We start from the raw sequence: 18843 nt of genomic DNA, 5'->3' as shown, positions 1-18843 counted from the left end.
GAGGGTTACGGAGCCTGGATCCTTGCTGATTTTGGGACAAAATGTGGGGTACACCCTGGACACATCATCAAACAGTCCCAGGGCTGACACAAAAGGGTGTTTTCACATATTGTATGGTAAAAAAACTCAACTCAGCACTCTTGTTAAAGTGGTGCATCCAACAACAACGCCACATTTATAAAACTAGAGTCCTACGAAGAACACACAACCTCATCAAGGACAGCACAGAGTCCTACGAAGAACACACAACCTCATCAAGGACAGCACACATCCACAACACTCATTATTCACACTCCTACCGTCAGGCAGACGCTACAGGAGTTTGAAGTCCAGGACCACAAGGCTGGCAAACAGCTTCTACCCACAGGCCATCAGGCTTCTCAACGAAGCACTCGCACACGCCGCACGCAACACACGCACACACTCATAGCACTTTATTTATTTATTTATTTGTATTATTTACTTGTATTAATGTCTCTTCTGTTGTTGTTGCTTAATTTATTGGTATATATGTTTATGTGTTTGTTTCTTATGTTCTTATTCTTTCATTTGTTTTCTTTCTTTTCTTGGGAGAATGAACAGAATAAGATTTTCATTGCATGGTATAACTGCTGTTGTACTATGCACATGACAATAAAACTCTCTTGAATCTTGAATCTTGAATTACTTCTGCTACTATTTTTACCTCCGCCAAGCGCAGCTCAAAGAGCAAAGCGCAGCGCGGAGGTTATGTTTTTGCCGGCGTTTATCTGTTTGTCTGTGTTCAAAATAACTTCTGAATGGGTTTGGATGAGATTTTCAAGAATTGTCAGAAATGGGATACGGAAGAACTGATGAAATTGTGGTGGTGATCCGGAGTCTTTAATATTGCGAGATTGGATAATTTTCGGCATTTGTGCATATAACTCCACACAAAAAAATGGTCAGAGCACATATTCGGGACATTTAGCCTTCCCGGTACATTGTGCTATCATGCTATCATGTTTTTTTGCTAAGTGTTAGCATGCTAGCAATGCTAACATGCTAACACCTAGCAAAAAAACAAACAAGTGCCGCAGGAGGCCGCACGAGGGCGCACTTTGGACACCCCCGCTCTAGCGCAACACAATCGGTCGAGGTAGATGGCTGCCTCACAATGAATGCGGGTACTATTGAAGGATTCTTCTTTAGAGGGCGCTCTCCCTTGCATCTACAACTATAAATGGAAACTGGGCACCAATGGGCACGTGGAAGTGGATCCCAATCATTTGATGGTACTCTCGTACTTAAATACTGTAACCACACTAACGTGGATGCATGTTTTGGAGCAACACTGTTGCTTACTTGGCAGTACACTGAGGGCGTCTTGACTCATTGAGGGGAAGTTGGCAGTCAGGGGGAAATTTGGATGGTATTTTAAAATGGTCCCTGACACACACACACACACACATACACGACCCACTTTTTGCATGACAGGAAGGTCATGCCGTGCAGGCAGCTATATTTTTTACCCATTTAATAACAGCATGATTGCAGACCAGGAGGTTGAAAACTGTGACTACGTCTGCCGTGAATGTAATGTTTTCATGATATAATGATATTTTTTACATTCAATCCGGCCCTCTCGAACAGACACGGGCAATCCACGGCCTGTTAAAGTTTTTTCAAATCATTTTTTTTAAACCTTTTACAGCCAGCAAAGCTATTTTGAAATTTACCGTAAGTCTTGAACTATCAAAATGAATCCAATGGTTCGTGAAGCGAGAGACTTTGCACTTTCTCGTGATATACGGGTCGTTACGGCAATCATAGGGACCACGTCGAGGAAGACGAGGCTTTGACACAAGGCAGAGTGGGTGGGAGCGCCTGGAACCCGTGTGACGGAGCGGGACAGAGAAGCAAGCTTTCTATGACAAAATTCAGCAGAAACGTGATAGTTTATGGGTGTTTTTGTGTTTCACTGTGTTGTTTGTCGCTTTTTTGCTTGATTGCAAAACATGTCGAGGCGGTCTTCTGTGGAGTAACCAGCGGAGGGACTTGACACACTCGATATTTGATGTTGTATAGCTCATAGTACATATTGTAAATCCATTATCCTTTCTTCAGGTACATTATGAGGTGTCTTATTCAGTAAAAACCTGTACAATGAAATTCCGTGATTTTGAGGTGGTTTGCCATTCTAACATTTTTAGCATGCAATCATGCAAAGCAACCTCCAAATGTTTAAAATGCACATGAAAAAATGGACCCAAGCAGATTGTACACTTTCACTGCTCGAATAAAACAAATCATTCCTTGTGGATTGCTACACTTTTTGGGGTTAAATTATGTATTAACGCAAAGCACTGCCCCCCTGCATTTTTCTAAACACAATTTGTCAAAAAGTTTGCCCACCGCTGCTCTCTTAAATTGAGTGTGTCCTCTTTGAGATTGGACAAAGGTCTTTGAGTGTACTGTTGACACGTACTAATAGAAATCGTACTAGTTGTACTATTTTGCCTGGTCTCCCTCGCAATGAATTCACTGCTCTTAACTCATTCAATACCAAATACGTGTTTATACGTTTTTATTAGAGCTGTCAAAGTTGACGGAAGTTTCCTTTAACAGCACTTTTTTTGGACTCGCGATTAACGTGCGCACGTCCTGTTTGACCCTCGGCCGACGCCGTAGGAGCTACAAGCTGGAAACATTGAGCAGAAATGGAGACCAAAGTTGTTTGTATCTACTGTCGCTGTGACTGGAGCTGCCAGAGAGAAGCGGGAAGGTAATGAAGCACTGCCGGTATTGTTTTAGTTGACGTTTATGCAGTGGTACGACATACGAGTGTCCCAACTCACGAGTGTTTGTTTTTAGAAGCGAGCCGTCTCTGGGCTGATTTTTTGCTTGGTACTGCGAGCTAAATTTTGGGTACGAGCTACAAGTTAACGGCAGGCATAGCCGAGGACAGCTATGCTGGGGCTTCTGTCAATTCAGTGCTAGCATTAGCTGGAGCAGTGCACTAGCTCGTCATCAACACTTCAGTAAAACATACGTACATTATAGCGATCTAATTTATATTTATTGTGTCTTGTGTAAAACTATGACAGGAATAACATTAAATTAAAAGCACGGAATGAATACAGATACAACCTGGACTTTTTTTTTTGTTGTTGTTGTATACCCCAAATATGCACATTAGCACTGAATAAGGTCATCAGATCTTACCTTGATGCATTCCCACATAGTATCAGCATTTGGGAGCAAATATGAAGAGAAAGAAAAAGGGGGAAAATACAGTATAGTAGTCCATCTGTGTGAATTTCTCTTGGAGATGAATAAAGTATCTATTTGTTCTGCATGTGAGAACGGGAGAAGGTTCAAGGACGGTCAAACAAAATGGAACAAAACGCCGCTCGCGTTTCGCATTCAAAAACTGGGGGATTTCTAACTGTATATTATTTTTGAACCCCCCACCCACCAGTATGAGCCTGGACTTTGCTTTTCAGAGAGGTTGTGTACCAAACAAATATGCACATTAGCACTCAGTAAGGTAATCAGATCTTACCTTTATGGATTCCCACACAGTATCTGCAGTATCAGAACCAAATGCGAGGTGAAAGAAAAAGAGTAAAAATACAGTATAGTTGTACTGTAGTAGTACTGTGCAGCGTGGGGCAGTTACAAGTTAGAAGGCGCGTTCAAGGACTGTCCCACACATTGGGACAAAAGACCGCTCGCATTAAACATGCAAAAACCGCAGGATTTCTAATTGTATATTTTTTTTGAAAAAAACAAAACATAAAATTTTCGTAAAAGTTATCGTTGTAGTTGCGTATCGTATTATTCACCACGAAAAGATTTACATCCGTACATGTTATAGATAAAAACGTTTTAATCTGTGGTTAATTATGATTTAACTATGGATAAAAAATGCGATTAATTGAGATTAAATATTTTAATCGATTGACAGCCCTAGTTTCTGTACGCCGAAACACACGATCCCTTAGATGCATTTATACGTTTTTTACGCTTTTTTTTTTTATTTTTTACGCAAGAGGCAAAAAAGAGGTGATGGCACAACTGCAGGCTAAAAGAAGCCACTTTTCGAGCAGTTGTAGGCCATAAAAACGAACGGCAGAAGTGCATTTGAAAGGAGCTCGGCATGGATCTTTTGCATGTAAAAGCACACTCGATACACTCGATGTACGAGAGTGTTGCATGCAGGTTACGTGAAATTTTAAGGCGTGCACACACACACACACAGTTTATTTCCAAATGTGAAAATTTTAACTAGTCCATGGTGTTATATTTGCAAATAAATTGTTATTTTGATGTATTGTCTATGTTGTGGTATAGTTGTTTCGATTTTTGTGCTGTCAAAAATTTACATCAAAGTGAAAGTTTTTCTCCCTTTTTGTGTTGGGAACTGATATTTTCCTGAAACTTACCTACGTTCTACCGCTGATTACTAAAAAACGGGAAAATGTAGAAACAAACTTCCATTTCTGATGAAAGACGAGAGTCTAATGTTTCTTTTGGTAGTTTTCATGTTTATTTAGCCACAGAACACAATGTTCTGTGTGCCTTGAAAAATGAGTCAAAATCGTCTAAAATGGCCGGTACTGAAGGAGTTGAATTTTGAAAAACGACTGGGGTCGAATGACCTAAACATAAAATACACATCTGCTGCATCTTGTGACACACCATCTCCCTGTCCTGAGTGAGAGAGTCACCGTTGCTCAACCAGATGGAATTTTACATTGAGGTTGAATGTCGAATAGACTTACCTCCACAAGAGGGCAGCAGAGCTCCAAGGGTAAAACTGCATCCCAATAAACAATCTTTCGGTTCCATCCTCCTGTTAAGTACAATACGGTCACATCTGCTCCATCGTGCAGAATATTATTAAAACATGCCGACAACATGTATTAATAGCAATGGTAACACAGGGGTTTGAGTTTATGACATTTGCCGAAAATGCATGCGATTGTATTCTTGATTTAAGTCGTGGCTCGTGCCTGCAACGTTAGTTTTTGAGAGAAGAGTCCCCATTAAAGGCGAAAATGATGTTACATGTTCATCATTTATAATTATTGTAGGCGTGTAAAACTATAATTATCCGTAAAATGTGTTTTTGGTTTATATTTTTGGTTTCTGGAAGGGATTCATTGGCTTTATATTGTTTCTAATGGGAAAAATTGCTGTGTTCATCGGACCTTTTGGACCCGCTTAGTAAAGGAAACAGAGGTTCCACTCTGCCATGTGTAAAAGGCCAGCGGCATATGGCATAGTTGATATAGTGATGTATAGGGGCTGTTGAAAAAGCAATATACAATACTCCACTAAAAACGGAAAGAATGTTAAATTTCAGTTCATACATTCTTTGATTGAAATTAGACAAGCAGCACGACAGACCGGTCCAAATACAGAAAATAAGTTACTAATATACCACCGAGTTGGCAGCTAGCAATAGCATTTAAGCTAGTGGCAATCAACTGTTGTATTAGAAAACATTGAACATGTACAACCTCAATTGACACACCAAATTAAGAAATATGCAATAAAATGAACAAGACACAAACAAGTTATGCCTTAATGATTCACGTGAATACACTAATTTGGTAAAGCGACGTCACAGCCGTCTTCTCGCCAACATTGCCATCTAGAGACGAAAACGAGTATCGCGTTGCTTGCTGACACAACGAGGCAAAGCTTAACTAGGTATTGTAATGTATAAAACAATGCCTTTATATAAAGAAGATCGCCATAAAAATCTGGCCAGAAATTAACAAACATATTGTTAAATATGTTAGATTTAAAGTTAATAAGAAAATAAATATTGGCAGATGTACAGTGGCTAAATGTTGTAACAAGTGCTGTGCCACTTGTGTTAAAGTTTAGGAACTGTGTGTCTGTGTTTTTTTTGGTGGATTAACATGCCGGTAAACATAAAATGCACTTTTATGTTTAAAAATAACTTAATTGCATCTTCTGTACTCCAAACTATGAAACCAGAATGACAGAAATGCCTCCCAAAAGAATGCAGGGATAGCTCAAATTGCCCTCCAGAGGAATGTCTATCATAAAGGTCCACAATGAGGCGTCAACCTTAATTGTGGACTAAAGTTATGATGGCACCAACCATGCCATTTTGTAAGGTTGATAAGGTCCATACCAGGCCTTGGATGGGGTTATTTTGGGAGAACCATGTTGCATCAGACTGCTCTGGCATACCGTATCCCTACATAATGTCATATGGTGGTTTATCACATTATATTCAACAATAAACGCCCTATTTTTGCACTTTATCCGTGTGCTAAAAACCGCATCCCCATCATATACAAACCTGTCACATGTTCAAACCTCAGCCTCTCCCTGGCTTCTTGCCTTTACCGATCCCTCCCTTGTTGCAAGTAGCGTCACAGAAGCATTTAAAAGCCTCATTAAAGCCTCAAGGGTGTGCTCCAATGCATGTCATGATGCTGTCCTGCTGTCTCTTGGTCTCACTCATGGTCGCTCTGGGTCTCGCAGCACCGATGCCGGACGGAGCGGTGTCTCCTTCCCCTGCAGTACGCGCTGATTTGAAGTTGGCCACAGTAAGTGGAGTAAAAATGCATGAGACAGGAATGCATGGGAACCTGAAAAGTGCGTCTCTTTTACAATGCAACGTATTAATTAGTCATTTGGAAGACACGTAGCGTTAGGAGAGTGATGGCAATGGTGTTTTTTTTAATGGATTATTGTACTGTACTGACAGAAAATGCATGATTATTTTGGTTTTACCAATGGATTGCATCATCTGGAGTGGCATTGCTAATATTTTGGTTCATTATATAGCAAAAGAGACACTAGAAAAACCTCTCAGTACGTACACTTGAAAACCACAGCAATATAAAAATTGTGTTAAATGAACACGTCTCTCAGCGTCATTCAACACCAACTAGATTGTGCAGGTGTACCTAATGAAGTATGAGGTGAGTGTACAGTATATGACATGACATGTGTTTTGATGCACACGTAGGAATACCTGAAGCGCTACTACAAGCTGCAAGCTGGACAGCCTTCGGAATCCCTGTCCTTCGCGACCAAGCTGAAAGACATGCAGACCTTCTTTGGCCTCAATGTAACCGGTGTGCTGGATCGGCAGACTCTGCAGGTGATGAAGAGGCCTCGCTGCGGCGTTCCAGATTTGGAAGAGTCCAACAGTCACAGCCGAGCGACGCGATGGAGCGAGAAGGTCATCACTTACAGGTAACACGAGTTACCTGTTGCTGAGACTTTTAGTTTTTCACAAACGTGGGCACAACCCTCACCTTTCGGCTGCCATTTTTTTTTATCACAGTACAATAATCCCTCATTTTATTGTGGGTAATTGGTTCCAGACCCGACCGTGATAAGTGAATTTCGGCAAAGTAGGGTACCTTATTTATAAATGGAATATTTTCTTAGTTAGAGCATAGAAACCCTTTTTATGACCTTCTAAATACCTTTTTAACGTTATTAGAGCCCTCCAGACATGAAATAACACCCCTATAGTTACCTTTACACTCATATTACCCAATATGGTAGACATAATAAGAGCAAAAATAAGCCATATAACACATAAATAACATCCATACTCGTGTGTTGCGGTATTATGTACCAGTACTAGGGGATCTGAGCGGGGGGCGGACATTTAGTGATGTCAGATGTTCAGAATTGAGTTTTAGCGTGCCGTGGGTTATGGCCGCAACTGTAGCCATGTTAGGGATTATTGTGCCTGCTGTGAGATAATTCAAACCTGCAATAAAAGCCTGTTGTTCTGGCGATCAAGTCCGGTGCTTGTGTGTCTCACCGAACATTAAAGTACCATTACAGACATCTAGTGACCAGTGTGAACACTACATATCATCACGTCTTTGAATGCATCTTCTGATTGCCTTGTATTTGTATCTTAGTTAATTTAGCCTTTTTTTTTGCTTGAAAATGCTTAATTTAGGAACAACATACGTAAAATGAGCTTAAATACACATATTTTTTTATGAATAATTAGGGCTGTGTTAACAGTTAAACTAGTTAAACGTATTAACGACAGTAACTAATTTCATTTAGTTTAATTAACCCACCAGAGCAAGCACGCCTCTCTGTCATGACGGCAGATGGAAGCACTGTGTAGCGTACCCACACAGTCACACAGAGTCTGACGCTCTTTGATAGCTTCATTCTGGCCTGAACACATCCACAGCAGAACAATGCCAACACTAGATACTGTACAGTATGTATCTCCAGCTCACAATCGTCTCTAATCTGGTCATCCTGGGAACGACACTTCCTCATTGTCAATACAAGAAAGCGAGACGCATTCACGGACACTCCGAACATCACAAAAAACGGCTATACGATGCGTGGGTGTGTGTGTGTGGGTGTGTGTGTGTGTGTAAATAAACAGGAAGATTAACATGAAAAACATGAAGTGGATGTTCTTATCACTCACTTCGTAAGTCTTAATTCGGATGTACAATTTGCTACATTTAAGCATGCTGGAAAATACACTGAAAACAGGTACATTTAGAGTACCTTAAATTACGTGATGTATTTGAATGCAACTCCTCATTGTTCATAATATCGCGGTTTAACATATGATTCAGATGTTCTGCTACTATGAAAGAGACTAGTGTTAGACAAATACATTTTTAGACCATATCTTTTAGCTTGATTGACATATTCAGTTCATTTGGAGCTGTTAATACATACAAATATATATCATTCTGTCCTGTCATTTATCTTTCATTAAATACAGTAAAAAATGGGCATATTTCAATCACAGTTGCTAATGGTGATTAATCATGATTTCTTAATTTAAAAACTGTGATTAATCTGATTAAAATCTTGAATCATTTGACAGCCCTACTAATAATATTAGTTAGCATATAAAAAAAAAAAGAAATAGAGTGGGGCTGTGTGTGTATATGAGTAAACTCCACTTTTCCTTTTTGCTGAATAAGTAACTTAGTATATTTCAAATTGGTTGCTTTTTAAATGAGTAAAGATTTGATACACATACTTGTACTTACTAAATGCAGTCAAACTAATTGTACTTTTACCTGAGTGGAATATTTGAGTACTCTTTCTGCTTCTGAATGATAGAACACTCCTTTAATAAATCATCACTTTGCAGCAATCAACCCGTCACAATAGAAATCATCCATCTTGAACAGATGCACCACAAATGGAACGTTATGAGGATTCATTGCCTGAACTGCTTATACCAAATTGCATGTAATAAGGTGGCAAGCGAATCTGTCCTCAAGCAACCACAACAAAGCTGGGAACTCTTTGTTGTCTGGGAATGCAAATCACTACGGTTCACAAATACTATCATTAATTCCTCCCTGAATGTCCTGACTGGTGGATTGTTTACACCTGATCAATGAACCCTACTCATTTTTTGTTGTTTAGAGACAAAAAATGTTTTGAAAGGGGACTCTGCTCTACACTATGAATGTGCTGTGTGCTTCCAGCATTGGCAGGTACACCCGAGACATGCCACGCAGCACCGTTCACTCCCTGCTCGAGTCCGCTTTCAGCATCTGGGCCAGAGCTGGTGGTCTGACGTTTGTCCGCTCGCACAACCGCAACGCTGACATCATGGTGGAGTTCGTCAGCCATGGTGGGTTTGCAGTTCTAGTTTACAAAGCCCTTGTCCGTGCATTCAATTTTGGTGCACATCTGGACAAAAATGCAGGTCAAGAAGGTCATTTTAGCTTTTCTCATCTTGAATCTCAGTGCAACCATTCCACCTGCACAGAAACCAAATGGTTGAGTCCTGTCTTTCTATGAAGGAGGAAGTAGCTTGCTGACTAACATGCAAATGTCTTGCCTGTCTGATTTTAAGCCTCTTATATCATTTTCCATGTCATGCTAACTAACATAGGGACAAACGATTGAGACATTTTTTTTTGTGAATGAAATATGACATATGAGTGGCGAGGAAAGCAATCCCACTACCCCAGAATCAAATATAGTGCCGTCATCTTAGGTCATCCTCTATAAATTTGTGTTAGAGTTTTGTCCTTCTGGATGAAACAGGCTGTTTGCAGGAAATACATCTCTATCTTTGGTGTAATAAAGGCCATTCATCTGCTGCCTCGTTCTTGTGAGGGCGGATACTGCTGATTGCAGAAACAGGCATAGCAAACACATGTGGGGTCCGTCCACCCATCCATCCGTTCATCCATCCATCCATCCATTTTCTTCCGCCTATCCAGGTCCGGGTCGTGGAGGCAGCAGTCTCAGTATGGAAGACCAGTTCCACCAGGAGGACACCAAAGCCTTCCCAGGCCAGCTGTGAGACATAATCCCTCCAGCGTGTCCTAGGTCTGCCCCGGGGCCTTCTCCCGGCTGGGCATTCCCGGAACACCTTACCAGGGAGGTGGCCCGAGCGACCACAACTGGCTCCTCTCCATGTGAAGGAGCAGTGGCTCTACTGTGAGCCCCTCCCGGATGACTGAACTTAGGGTGACTCATGCCACACTATGGAGGAAACTCATCTCAGACGCTTGTATCCTCGAACTCATTCTGTTGGTCATGACCCAAAGCTCATGACCATAGGTGAGGGTGGGAACATAGATCGACCGGTAAATTGAGAGCTTTGCCTTCCGGCTCAGCTCTCTCTTCACCACGACGGTCCGGTACAGCGACCGCATTACTGTAGACATTGCGCCGATCTGCCTGTCGACCTCACGCTCTAACCTTCCCTCACTTGTGAACAAGACCCCAAGATACTTGAACTCCTTCATCTGGGGCAAGACCTCATTCCCAACCCAGAGTGTGCAAGCCACCCTTTTCTGACTGAGAACCATGGCCTCGGATTTGGAGGTGCTTAGTCTCATCCCAGAAGCTTCACACTCAGATGCAAACCGTCCCAGTAAACGCTGAAGGTCACTGCTCGATGAGGCAATCAGGACCACATTGTCTGCAAATAGCAGAGACGAGATCGTAAGGCCCCCGCACTGGACTCCCTCAACGCCTTGGCTGCGTCTAGAAATTCTGTCCATGAAAATTATTCCGTGACCCAGAAAAACGCCACGTTGCACCTCCTGCAGCCCAAGTTCAACTGATGGTCGTGCCCTTCTCTCCAGCACCCTGGAATAGACTTTCCCAGGGTGGCTGAGGGAGGGAGGCTCCACTCCACTACATCAATTTATCTATTCTTTCTTTGTTCTTGACTAGAGCATGGTGATCTCTATCCATTCGATGGAGTGGGTGGTGCGTTGGCTCACACTTTTGGTCCAGGTCAAGGCGTCGGCGGAGACGTGCACTTTGATGACGACGAGCACTGGACAGCAGGAGACACAGGCAGTGAGGAGAAGCTTCTAATTTACTCAAAGTAACTTATTTTGAACCTTGTGATGCTCTCTCTCCCTTGTGCAGGTTTGAATCTTTTAGTGGTGGCTGCACATGAATTTGGCCACGCTTTGGGCCTGGAGCACTCGAGGAGCCCTGCGTCACTCATGCACCCAAACTACAGGCACTTTCCAGCAGGAGCCAATCTCCTCTCCAAAGAAGATGTCACACAAATCAATGCACTTTACAGTACTAACTCACCCGTCTACTTATATTTAAAACTTCTAATCATCTAGGTGTAAAGCGAACATGTCGTCATATTTGTTAGGTCCAGACCACCTTGCAAGGTACTCCTCAGATTTGCCACCGTTCCCTCGACTCATACAAAACAGATGTGCTCCGGATGTGACCTTTGACGCCGTCTGCACACTCGGGGATGCCACCATCTTTTTCAGAGAAAGGTGCACTGATAATATTTTGTCATGCGATATGGCGGAAACTGACCAGTATGTCTCTTCAAGGTATCTGTGGATTAAACACAATAAGGCGTTTGACATCAAAGAAGGTCCCATCACCAACTTCATGCCCAAGATAGAAAGCAGCATTGATGCAGCCTTCTGGGTACCTCGCAGATCCACTGCTTACCTCATTCATGGTGGCCGTCTTTGACAATCCAGCACTGATTTCAAGATGTCATGTTGCATTTCTGATATGGATTTTGTCCTGATAGAGTCTATGTTCTGGACGGTGAAAGGCTCAGTCTTGAAGGGAAAGCCCAGAGCTCTCAGCCACTTTGGTTTTCCTGCCTGGGTGCAGGATGTGGACGCTGCTGTACACATTGTCAAAACGGGACGCACTCTCTTCTTCATGCATGATATTTACTGGAGGTAAAGGTAGCATGCTTATTTTGCTCATACTGAGCCGTTTCACTTTGCTATCTCAATTGATTTTCTGCAGCTACAATGAAAACAGAAAAGTGATGGATTTTGGTTATCCAAAGTACATCATTGAGGACTTTCCTGGACTCAACACCACAATAAATGCAGCCTTTTATCACGAAGGTAAGCAATGTAGCATAACATGACTTTTATTTGTTGGTCTGGACTTGTCTCAGTTGCTTGTTGCAATTGTGGAGCACAAATACTTCTAAGTCCCGTTTTTTTTTTATCAATCAAAAGAAAAACATTTGCAGTCTTACCTTTTGTATATGAGGTACATGCACCCTATATTTCTCCAGGAAAGACTCTGATACTTAGTTGTAAAATTCTTATATATGCAGTATACAGTGTTCCCTCGCTCCATCGAGGTTCACCTTTTGCAGCTGTTTCGCTGATTTTTTTTGTGCAATTTTAGTGCTTTTTTTTTTTTTTTTTTTACAGCGACTGAACGCTGTTACAGGCCGAGCCTGACCCTTTAAGAAAAAATGCACTGTGGGAAGTTGAGTGTTGGAGTATAGTCTCTCTGTCTGCAGCGCGCATTGTCTTCTGCGTCCTGATTGGCTGTAGACCATTGTGAATCGATCTCCTTCGTACCACCTATTGTTGTGGTCATGGCTAGCAAACTAGCTAACCGTGTGAGCTGCTTGCTAACTGCCAATACTGTAAACAATAGAAGAGACAGAAGAAGCTAACCGCGTATAAGTCTGAACGCTGCATGGTTGCAAATTTTCTCCCCGACAAAACCAACCATGTCAACAAAACGTTCTGCACCCAAAAGGCAGTGGAAGGCAGCCATCACAAAAAAAGTTGGACTTCTGGACATGCTGAAAGAAGGCAGACGTTACGCGGCTTTAGAGCGCCATTACGGAATGCTGTAAATTAATCTTCGGTTCATGGAGGACGACAAGGAGTAAAATACGACGACAGGAGCAATATGTTTTAACAAGCATACAAAAACGCTACAGCCAAACTGCGCCAGGACGAAGAGGCACGGTCAGAGGAGTGGAATACACGTGAGTCACTTAATAATTTCTTGTGTCCAACATTTTATTAATTCATTTAGTGGAGCATAAAAATATGAATGCATTTTACTTGCTGCTCTCCAGCTGGTGCTGCTGCTGTTAAGAAACGCTGGCTTTTCCTCTCTATGGAAGGACAGCAGTGACAAGCACCTTACAGGTCACACACACTCCCATCCCTTTAGGATGAAGCGAGTTCTGCAGTGCCTGCCACATGATATTTCTCTGTCCGATTAGCACGAATAATGATGCCGTGCTTACATTAAAAACATTACACAGGCTGGAGAAAGTCATGGTGTAAAATAAATGTTTCTGCAACATTATATTATTGGGGACATGCTAACAAACAAAAACTGGCAGGCGCCATGAGCCGACTCATTGTACTCGCTGAGTGCACTCAGACGGAGGGCAGGGTTTGCCGAGGAAAAAGATGTTTCTTCTTAGGTTTCTGCCTTGTATTTGATGAGAAAATATGCAAATTCAGCGATTTTTACTTAAGAAAATGTTAAAACAAATTGAATCATAAAGAAAATAGATTTATAATACACTTCAATGGACAAATATTACACTTATTTTATCATTATTCATTTTAAAAAGTGTTTATCATGACAGGTGATGCTCTACGTTTCTGCTGGCTTTAAGCCCCTAATGGAAAATGTTCGTCAAAGATCCTCTTATATGCCAGCAGCGTACTGCTGTTTTTAAGTCTTGACTGCAAAACACTGGTCAAAGATCCTCTATATCTACATACCTATATCTATAACAGTAGCTTTATATGTTGTATACAAAACACAATATTAAAACACAATATACGGTATAACCGAGGATCTTATTAAGATGACCACTGATGCTGTGAACGCTTAACAGAAGTAAGAACAACTACCAACAACACATTTCCGGCCTTCGCATTAAAAGCGCTGCCCATTACGTCTTGTCTATCTGCACTGAACAAACGTCTCAGAAAAGTTGCTTCCAACAACATAAAATTCAACGCACAAAATGAATACAGTCTCACCACTGGTACGAGTGTGGAGATTGTCACATCGCTTTTTGACGTGTGGGTAGCATATGAATGAACTTGACATTGAATGACGCACAGGAGCAGTCAACACACACATAAAAACGTCATCAAAGCTCGCCTTTATGAATTCACACCCAGCGCCAGCATTTTGGAACGAGTGAGTAGGAGAACGGGAAAAAATATAAGTCTATTTGTGGCAGCATCGGAGATGCTTCCACATTGTCACGGTGGACAAGACTATGGGTGCGTTCAAGGACCACCGGGAATAAACGCTCCTTAAAACCTAACGAAACAAAACGACATAAACATACAAACACGATGGGCTTTCTAACAGTATATTATTTTTGTAATAAAATAATAGCTTTTATTTCCAAAATTGATATGAATGTACATGAAATTCGATGCAGTTATTTACAAAACTATTTTAAAAAACTTTTAAAAACCATTGCGCCTGAAAGTTTTCCCACGGCCGTTTCGGCCACCATAGACATAGAGAGACACCGCATCGAGCGCCGAGCCGTATGTCAACGTTGCCACAATTTTAGATAGGTCAAGGCTGCGCTGCAAATGAATACAAGTAAATGTATGCCCCGGGGCCTACATTCCTCTCGTCTATACATTCAAACACGCACTAATATACTTGGGTAACAGTTAGGCACCAAAAACAATGTGGTTGTTTTTGTTTTTGTACAATGTGATTGTGATTGTTTTTGGTGCCTAACACTGCACATCCACTGCTCACAGACAAGCAGTAAGGAAATCCATGCCGAAACAGCACTGAGGACTTATTCACGCACATGAACACTGCAGTTGAATGTTCTGTATTACATATTAAATGCATATTGAAAGCTTTAAGTCTCATCTTAAAACCCACTTTTATTCTCTGGCTTTTAACTCGGCGTGAGTCGTGTGCTCCTCCGTGTCTTTTATTCTTTTTTTTTTTGTTTTAATGGTTTTATTTATTTTTGATTTTTAATGTAACTTTATTTACTTATTTATTTATTTATTTTTTACTTACTTCTTGGATTTATTGCTTTTACTTCTTGTTTTAAATATTTTACTGTTGTTCGTTTCTTTGTTTTTATTTGATCTTTTAGTTTTTACTATAGTCATTTTTACTTATTATTTGTGGTTTTACTAGTCTGTGCAGCACTTTGGCAACAGTGTTTCTAAAATGTGCGATACCAATAAAGTGGATTGGATTGGATAATGGAAAGAAATTGGAGGTGGATTTAGCGGGGCTTATAAACATTCTGAACATTGTGACAATTAATTATTTTTTTTGTCCCTCTTAGGTTTCATCTACTTCTTTGTTGGCCCGCAAGTCTTCAAGTACGACTACACCCACAAACGCTTTGCTGGAGCTGACAAAGCAAATTCCTGGCTTGGGTGTTGAAACTAGGGTTCCAATACTTATTCACCTGCGAGTTATGATTTGCCACAATAAAAGGACTGAGATTTAAAAGCTGGTAATGCGTCTGCTTATGGCAAAAACCTGTCATCTGTGGAGAAAATTGTGGAAAACGTGCTCTTTGGTTCATTTTTTACGAGTGGCATGGTGGTACATGGTGGTTGGTTGGTGCGTAATGACATCACTTTGTGCCTTTTCCGGCACGATATGGCAGAACTACCACATGAACAAGACCACAAAGTGCTGCCTGGGTTTTTTTGGCATGTCTCACGGTATTTTGCGGCCTTGTAGTGCAGGGTTGTTGAGCTTTGAAAGGTCAGCCACACAAACTCTCTAACCAGCATTTGCTCCTGATTAGACTGCATCATGTGATGCAGGACTACATTTGTGTTTGCCAAAGCCACTGGACTATGGTCCTTTCTTTATCAAAGGTTATTGGAACAAACGTTAAGAGAACACTGTCAACAAGAAAAATTATGACAAATAGAAGAATTCCACTTTAGCAAACAGCACTGTCAGGACTCCAATGCTGTAATCAAGGTTTATGACTAACAAAATACTTTTTTTCACTATGTTAGACGGATTTGCTCATCTTAAAATTGTTCTGAAATGCACACAAATCTGACATGAATTGTCTAAAATAAGCAAAAATGAAAATTGGATTTGCCAAAAGCCTGAAACAAGTTGATACCTGGATTATCACCTTGATCAGGGGTCTCAAACCCAACTTAACTGGGGCTCGCTGGGGGGTATAGTCTGGGCAAAGCTGGGCTGCATCAAGTATTCCACAAAAATGTATAACATAAATATCAAAATATATTGCATATGTATTGTATTGCTGGGAGTGCTTACGGCTTCCCAGCATGTCTTGCGGCACTTGTTTTATAAAAAAAAATTGCTGAAGTTATGTATTGTTTATTATTCCTCACACTAGTAGGAGTCTGAGGAGTCTGCGAGTGAGGACCAGCGCACTGAGGGACAGCTTCGTCCATCAGGATGTTAGGATGCTAAACTCTCTCCCAGCTGTCACACGCATCTGGGGCACACCCAAAATACTGTGTCTACAAGAGTTGAACTTAGTGGTTGTTGGGTTTGAATATGTTATATAAATGTGCCGAAGTTATTACTATATCTGAAATGTGATGATTGTGATGATTGTGTGTGTTGTTGACATTGGCGGAAGTGGAGGTACAGTTTGTATCGTACACCATGAGGCGGAACCTTTGTATCTCTTCAGTTGCGGCAGGACCCTTATACGGAGACACTTCCTCTGTTGCGTCAGAAGCAAGCTGCAAAGGTGTCTTACTCTGGGGTGAATGTTTAAATGATTGTATTGATCATTCAGAGAGACACTCCGCCTACTGTGTCCCAACTATAGCTACAACACGACAGAGCACACACTGTGTTCTCTAGGGGTCTTGTTGAGCGCCGTTCAGTACAGTCCCAACAAGATGCAGCTCTCTGCTTTGTGGACGCTGCTGCTCGCTGCTGTTTTGGCGACGAGTCTCGCTGCGCCCACCGTCGCCCCGACCATTTCTCCAGAAGAGCAAGACCTTGCAGAGGTAATAGAGACTTGACCCTGGCTGGAGCTACCGGTAAAACATCGCTTCAGTAATTCCATCTATTTTTCCATCAGGGGTATCTGTCAAAGTTTTATGACGATGTGGGGACAAGGAACACTACAAGGAGAAAAATCCTTAGGAGCAACTTTAGTGAGGATCTTGAATCTATGCAGTCTTTCTTTGGCCTGGAGGTAACCGGCGTGGATACGCCCCCACTGGAATAGGTTTTCTGTGTTTTTAGCAAATTTAAGCCTTGCTCCTAATTTGTCATGGACCACCAGGTGACAGGTGTCTTGAATAAAGAAACCGTGGAGGTCATGAAGGCGCCGAGATGTGGGGTGTCAGACATCAGCCGCTACGGACACTTTGCTGGGAAACCCAAGTGGAACAAGAGGCTCATCACATACAGGTAACTTGTTTGCTTCGATCCTGTGTGTTAATAATGATTTCAACTTTATTTGCTTGACAGGATCACTCAATACACACAAGATCTAAGCCAGAGACAAGTGGACGACATCATCGCACAAGCCTTCCAGCTCTACAGCGACGTCATCCCGCTGGACTTCAAGCAGATCAACAGCGGCACTGCAGACATCATGATTCTCTTCAAGGGTGGATGTGAGTCCACGTGGAGTAAAGGCTCTCCCAAACGTACCCTTGTGATACTCCTATCTTTCCTACTGCAGATCACGGGGACTTTTATCCTTTTGATGGAACCGGGGGAGTCCTGGCTCACGCCAACTCTCCAGGACGGCAGCAGGGAGGTGACACCCACTTTGATGACGATGAACAGTGGAGTCTAACCCAAAGAGGTAACTGCAGAGTTGAAAGTATTGAGTCACCGCGAAAGGTTTATTTTGTGTCTTTACTTTCAAGCCTTGAGCCCTGAGAGGTGTAATTCACATTTGAACCACTAGATGGTACTCAAGTACCTCTGTACTGTGAGTCACATTAGCTTGACACAGAAGTAGCCGTTGAATGGTTGCATTGCTTTTGCAATGTGGCGAGCGACGCTGTCTGTGAGCGTGCACCATTTTGCACGGTTTTGCTTATACAGTAGACGCCCCTACAACGTAAATAATCTGTTCCGAGAACCTTTATGTTATAGGGATTTTATGTTATACGGAGCGTAAAATACATGTAAATAGCCTTATCTGTTCCAAGATCTTCCCAAACTCACCCCTTTGGCACTTCAAAATATTCAAAGTCCACCAAATATGGTGGGAAAATATAAGAAAACGTTAGCATAAACATAGTAGAGTAACATTCCAATATAAAATAAGGTAATAAATAAGATTACAGTAAATGAATAAAACTGAAAAACAAAAACAATCCTACCGTTCACGAGATGTCTTGATCAGGAGCGCAAGTGGAAACAGGAAGGAGGAGGAGGACTAGCCTGAGTCGAAACGCGACTCAAAGAGTCTAAGAGTCATCTGGTCTTAAACGCACACGCACTACACGATAATGCTGTGTGCAAAATTTGAAATTTGTAACTTAACTTAATTGTTTAAGTTAGTTTCAGGGGGACTACGAAGAGGAAGGAGTTTGAAGGGAGAAGCCTGTCTCTCACACAAACTCACGTATGTGCTGTATAACTCAGATAATG

The 18843-nt window shown here is 41.7% G+C and overlaps 2 protein-coding genes across 5 annotated transcripts in view; both read left to right on the top strand.

Moving 5' to 3' along the window:
- Positions 1–2641: 2641 nt before the first annotated feature.
- LOC129191027 (matrix metalloproteinase-20-like) lies at positions 2642–15715 on the top strand. 4 transcript variants are annotated; one of them, XM_054793968.1, is made up of 10 exons: positions 2642–2743; positions 6980–7209; positions 9459–9607; positions 11170–11298; positions 11371–11532; positions 11612–11744; positions 11805–11938; positions 12014–12170; positions 12241–12344; positions 15557–15715. In XM_054793968.1, exons 2-10 carry the CDS (start codon positions 7058–7060, stop codon positions 15655–15657), a joined length of 1221 nt encoding a protein of 406 aa, XP_054649943.1. In that variant the 5' UTR covers positions 2642–2743; positions 6980–7057; the 3' UTR covers positions 15658–15715. The 4 variants fall into 4 exon arrangements, with proteins under 4 accessions (XP_054649943.1, XP_054649939.1, XP_054649941.1 ...); XM_054793964.1 differs by lacking the exon at positions 2642–2743 and adding an exon at positions 6435–6554; XM_054793966.1 differs by lacking the exons at positions 2642–2743; positions 15557–15715 and adding exons at positions 6435–6554; positions 13000–13640.
- Positions 15716–16989: 1274 nt separating this feature from the next.
- The window catches only part of tbrg1 (transforming growth factor beta regulator 1), a 33021-nt gene continuing 31167 nt past the window's right edge, over positions 16990–18843 (top strand). Inside the window, exons 1-5 of the mRNA XM_054793969.1 lie at positions 16990–17234; positions 17309–17425; positions 17516–17643; positions 17704–17852; positions 17921–18046. Of these exons, the coding sequence (XP_054649944.1) occupies positions 17124–17234; positions 17309–17425; positions 17516–17643; positions 17704–17852; positions 17921–18046 (631 nt within the window). The 5' untranslated portion in view covers positions 16990–17123. The remainder of the gene's footprint in view (positions 17235–17308; positions 17426–17515; positions 17644–17703; positions 17853–17920; positions 18047–18843) is intronic.

This window comes from Dunckerocampus dactyliophorus, chromosome 12 (genome assembly GCF_027744805.1).
Source record: "Dunckerocampus dactyliophorus isolate RoL2022-P2 chromosome 12, RoL_Ddac_1.1, whole genome shotgun sequence".
NCBI classification, from domain to species: domain Eukaryota; kingdom Metazoa; phylum Chordata; class Actinopteri; order Syngnathiformes; family Syngnathidae; genus Dunckerocampus; species Dunckerocampus dactyliophorus.
This window is presented reverse-complemented; position numbering and strand designations above follow the sequence as displayed.

Excerpts from the sequence above, each read along its gene's own strand:
- LOC129191027 (XM_054793964.1), top strand. The coding sequence starts at position 6,435 with ATGATGCTGTCCTGCTGTCTCTTGGTCTCACTCATGGTCGCTCTGGGT. Across the intron at positions 11,299-11,370 it reads GACAGCAGGAGACACAGGCA|GTTTGAATCTTTTAGTGGTG; the intron begins GTGAGGAGAAGC and ends TCCCTTGTGCAG. Across the intron at positions 11,745-11,804 it reads ACCATCTTTTTCAGAGAAAG|GTATCTGTGGATTAAACACA; the intron begins GTGCACTGATAA and ends TGTCTCTTCAAG.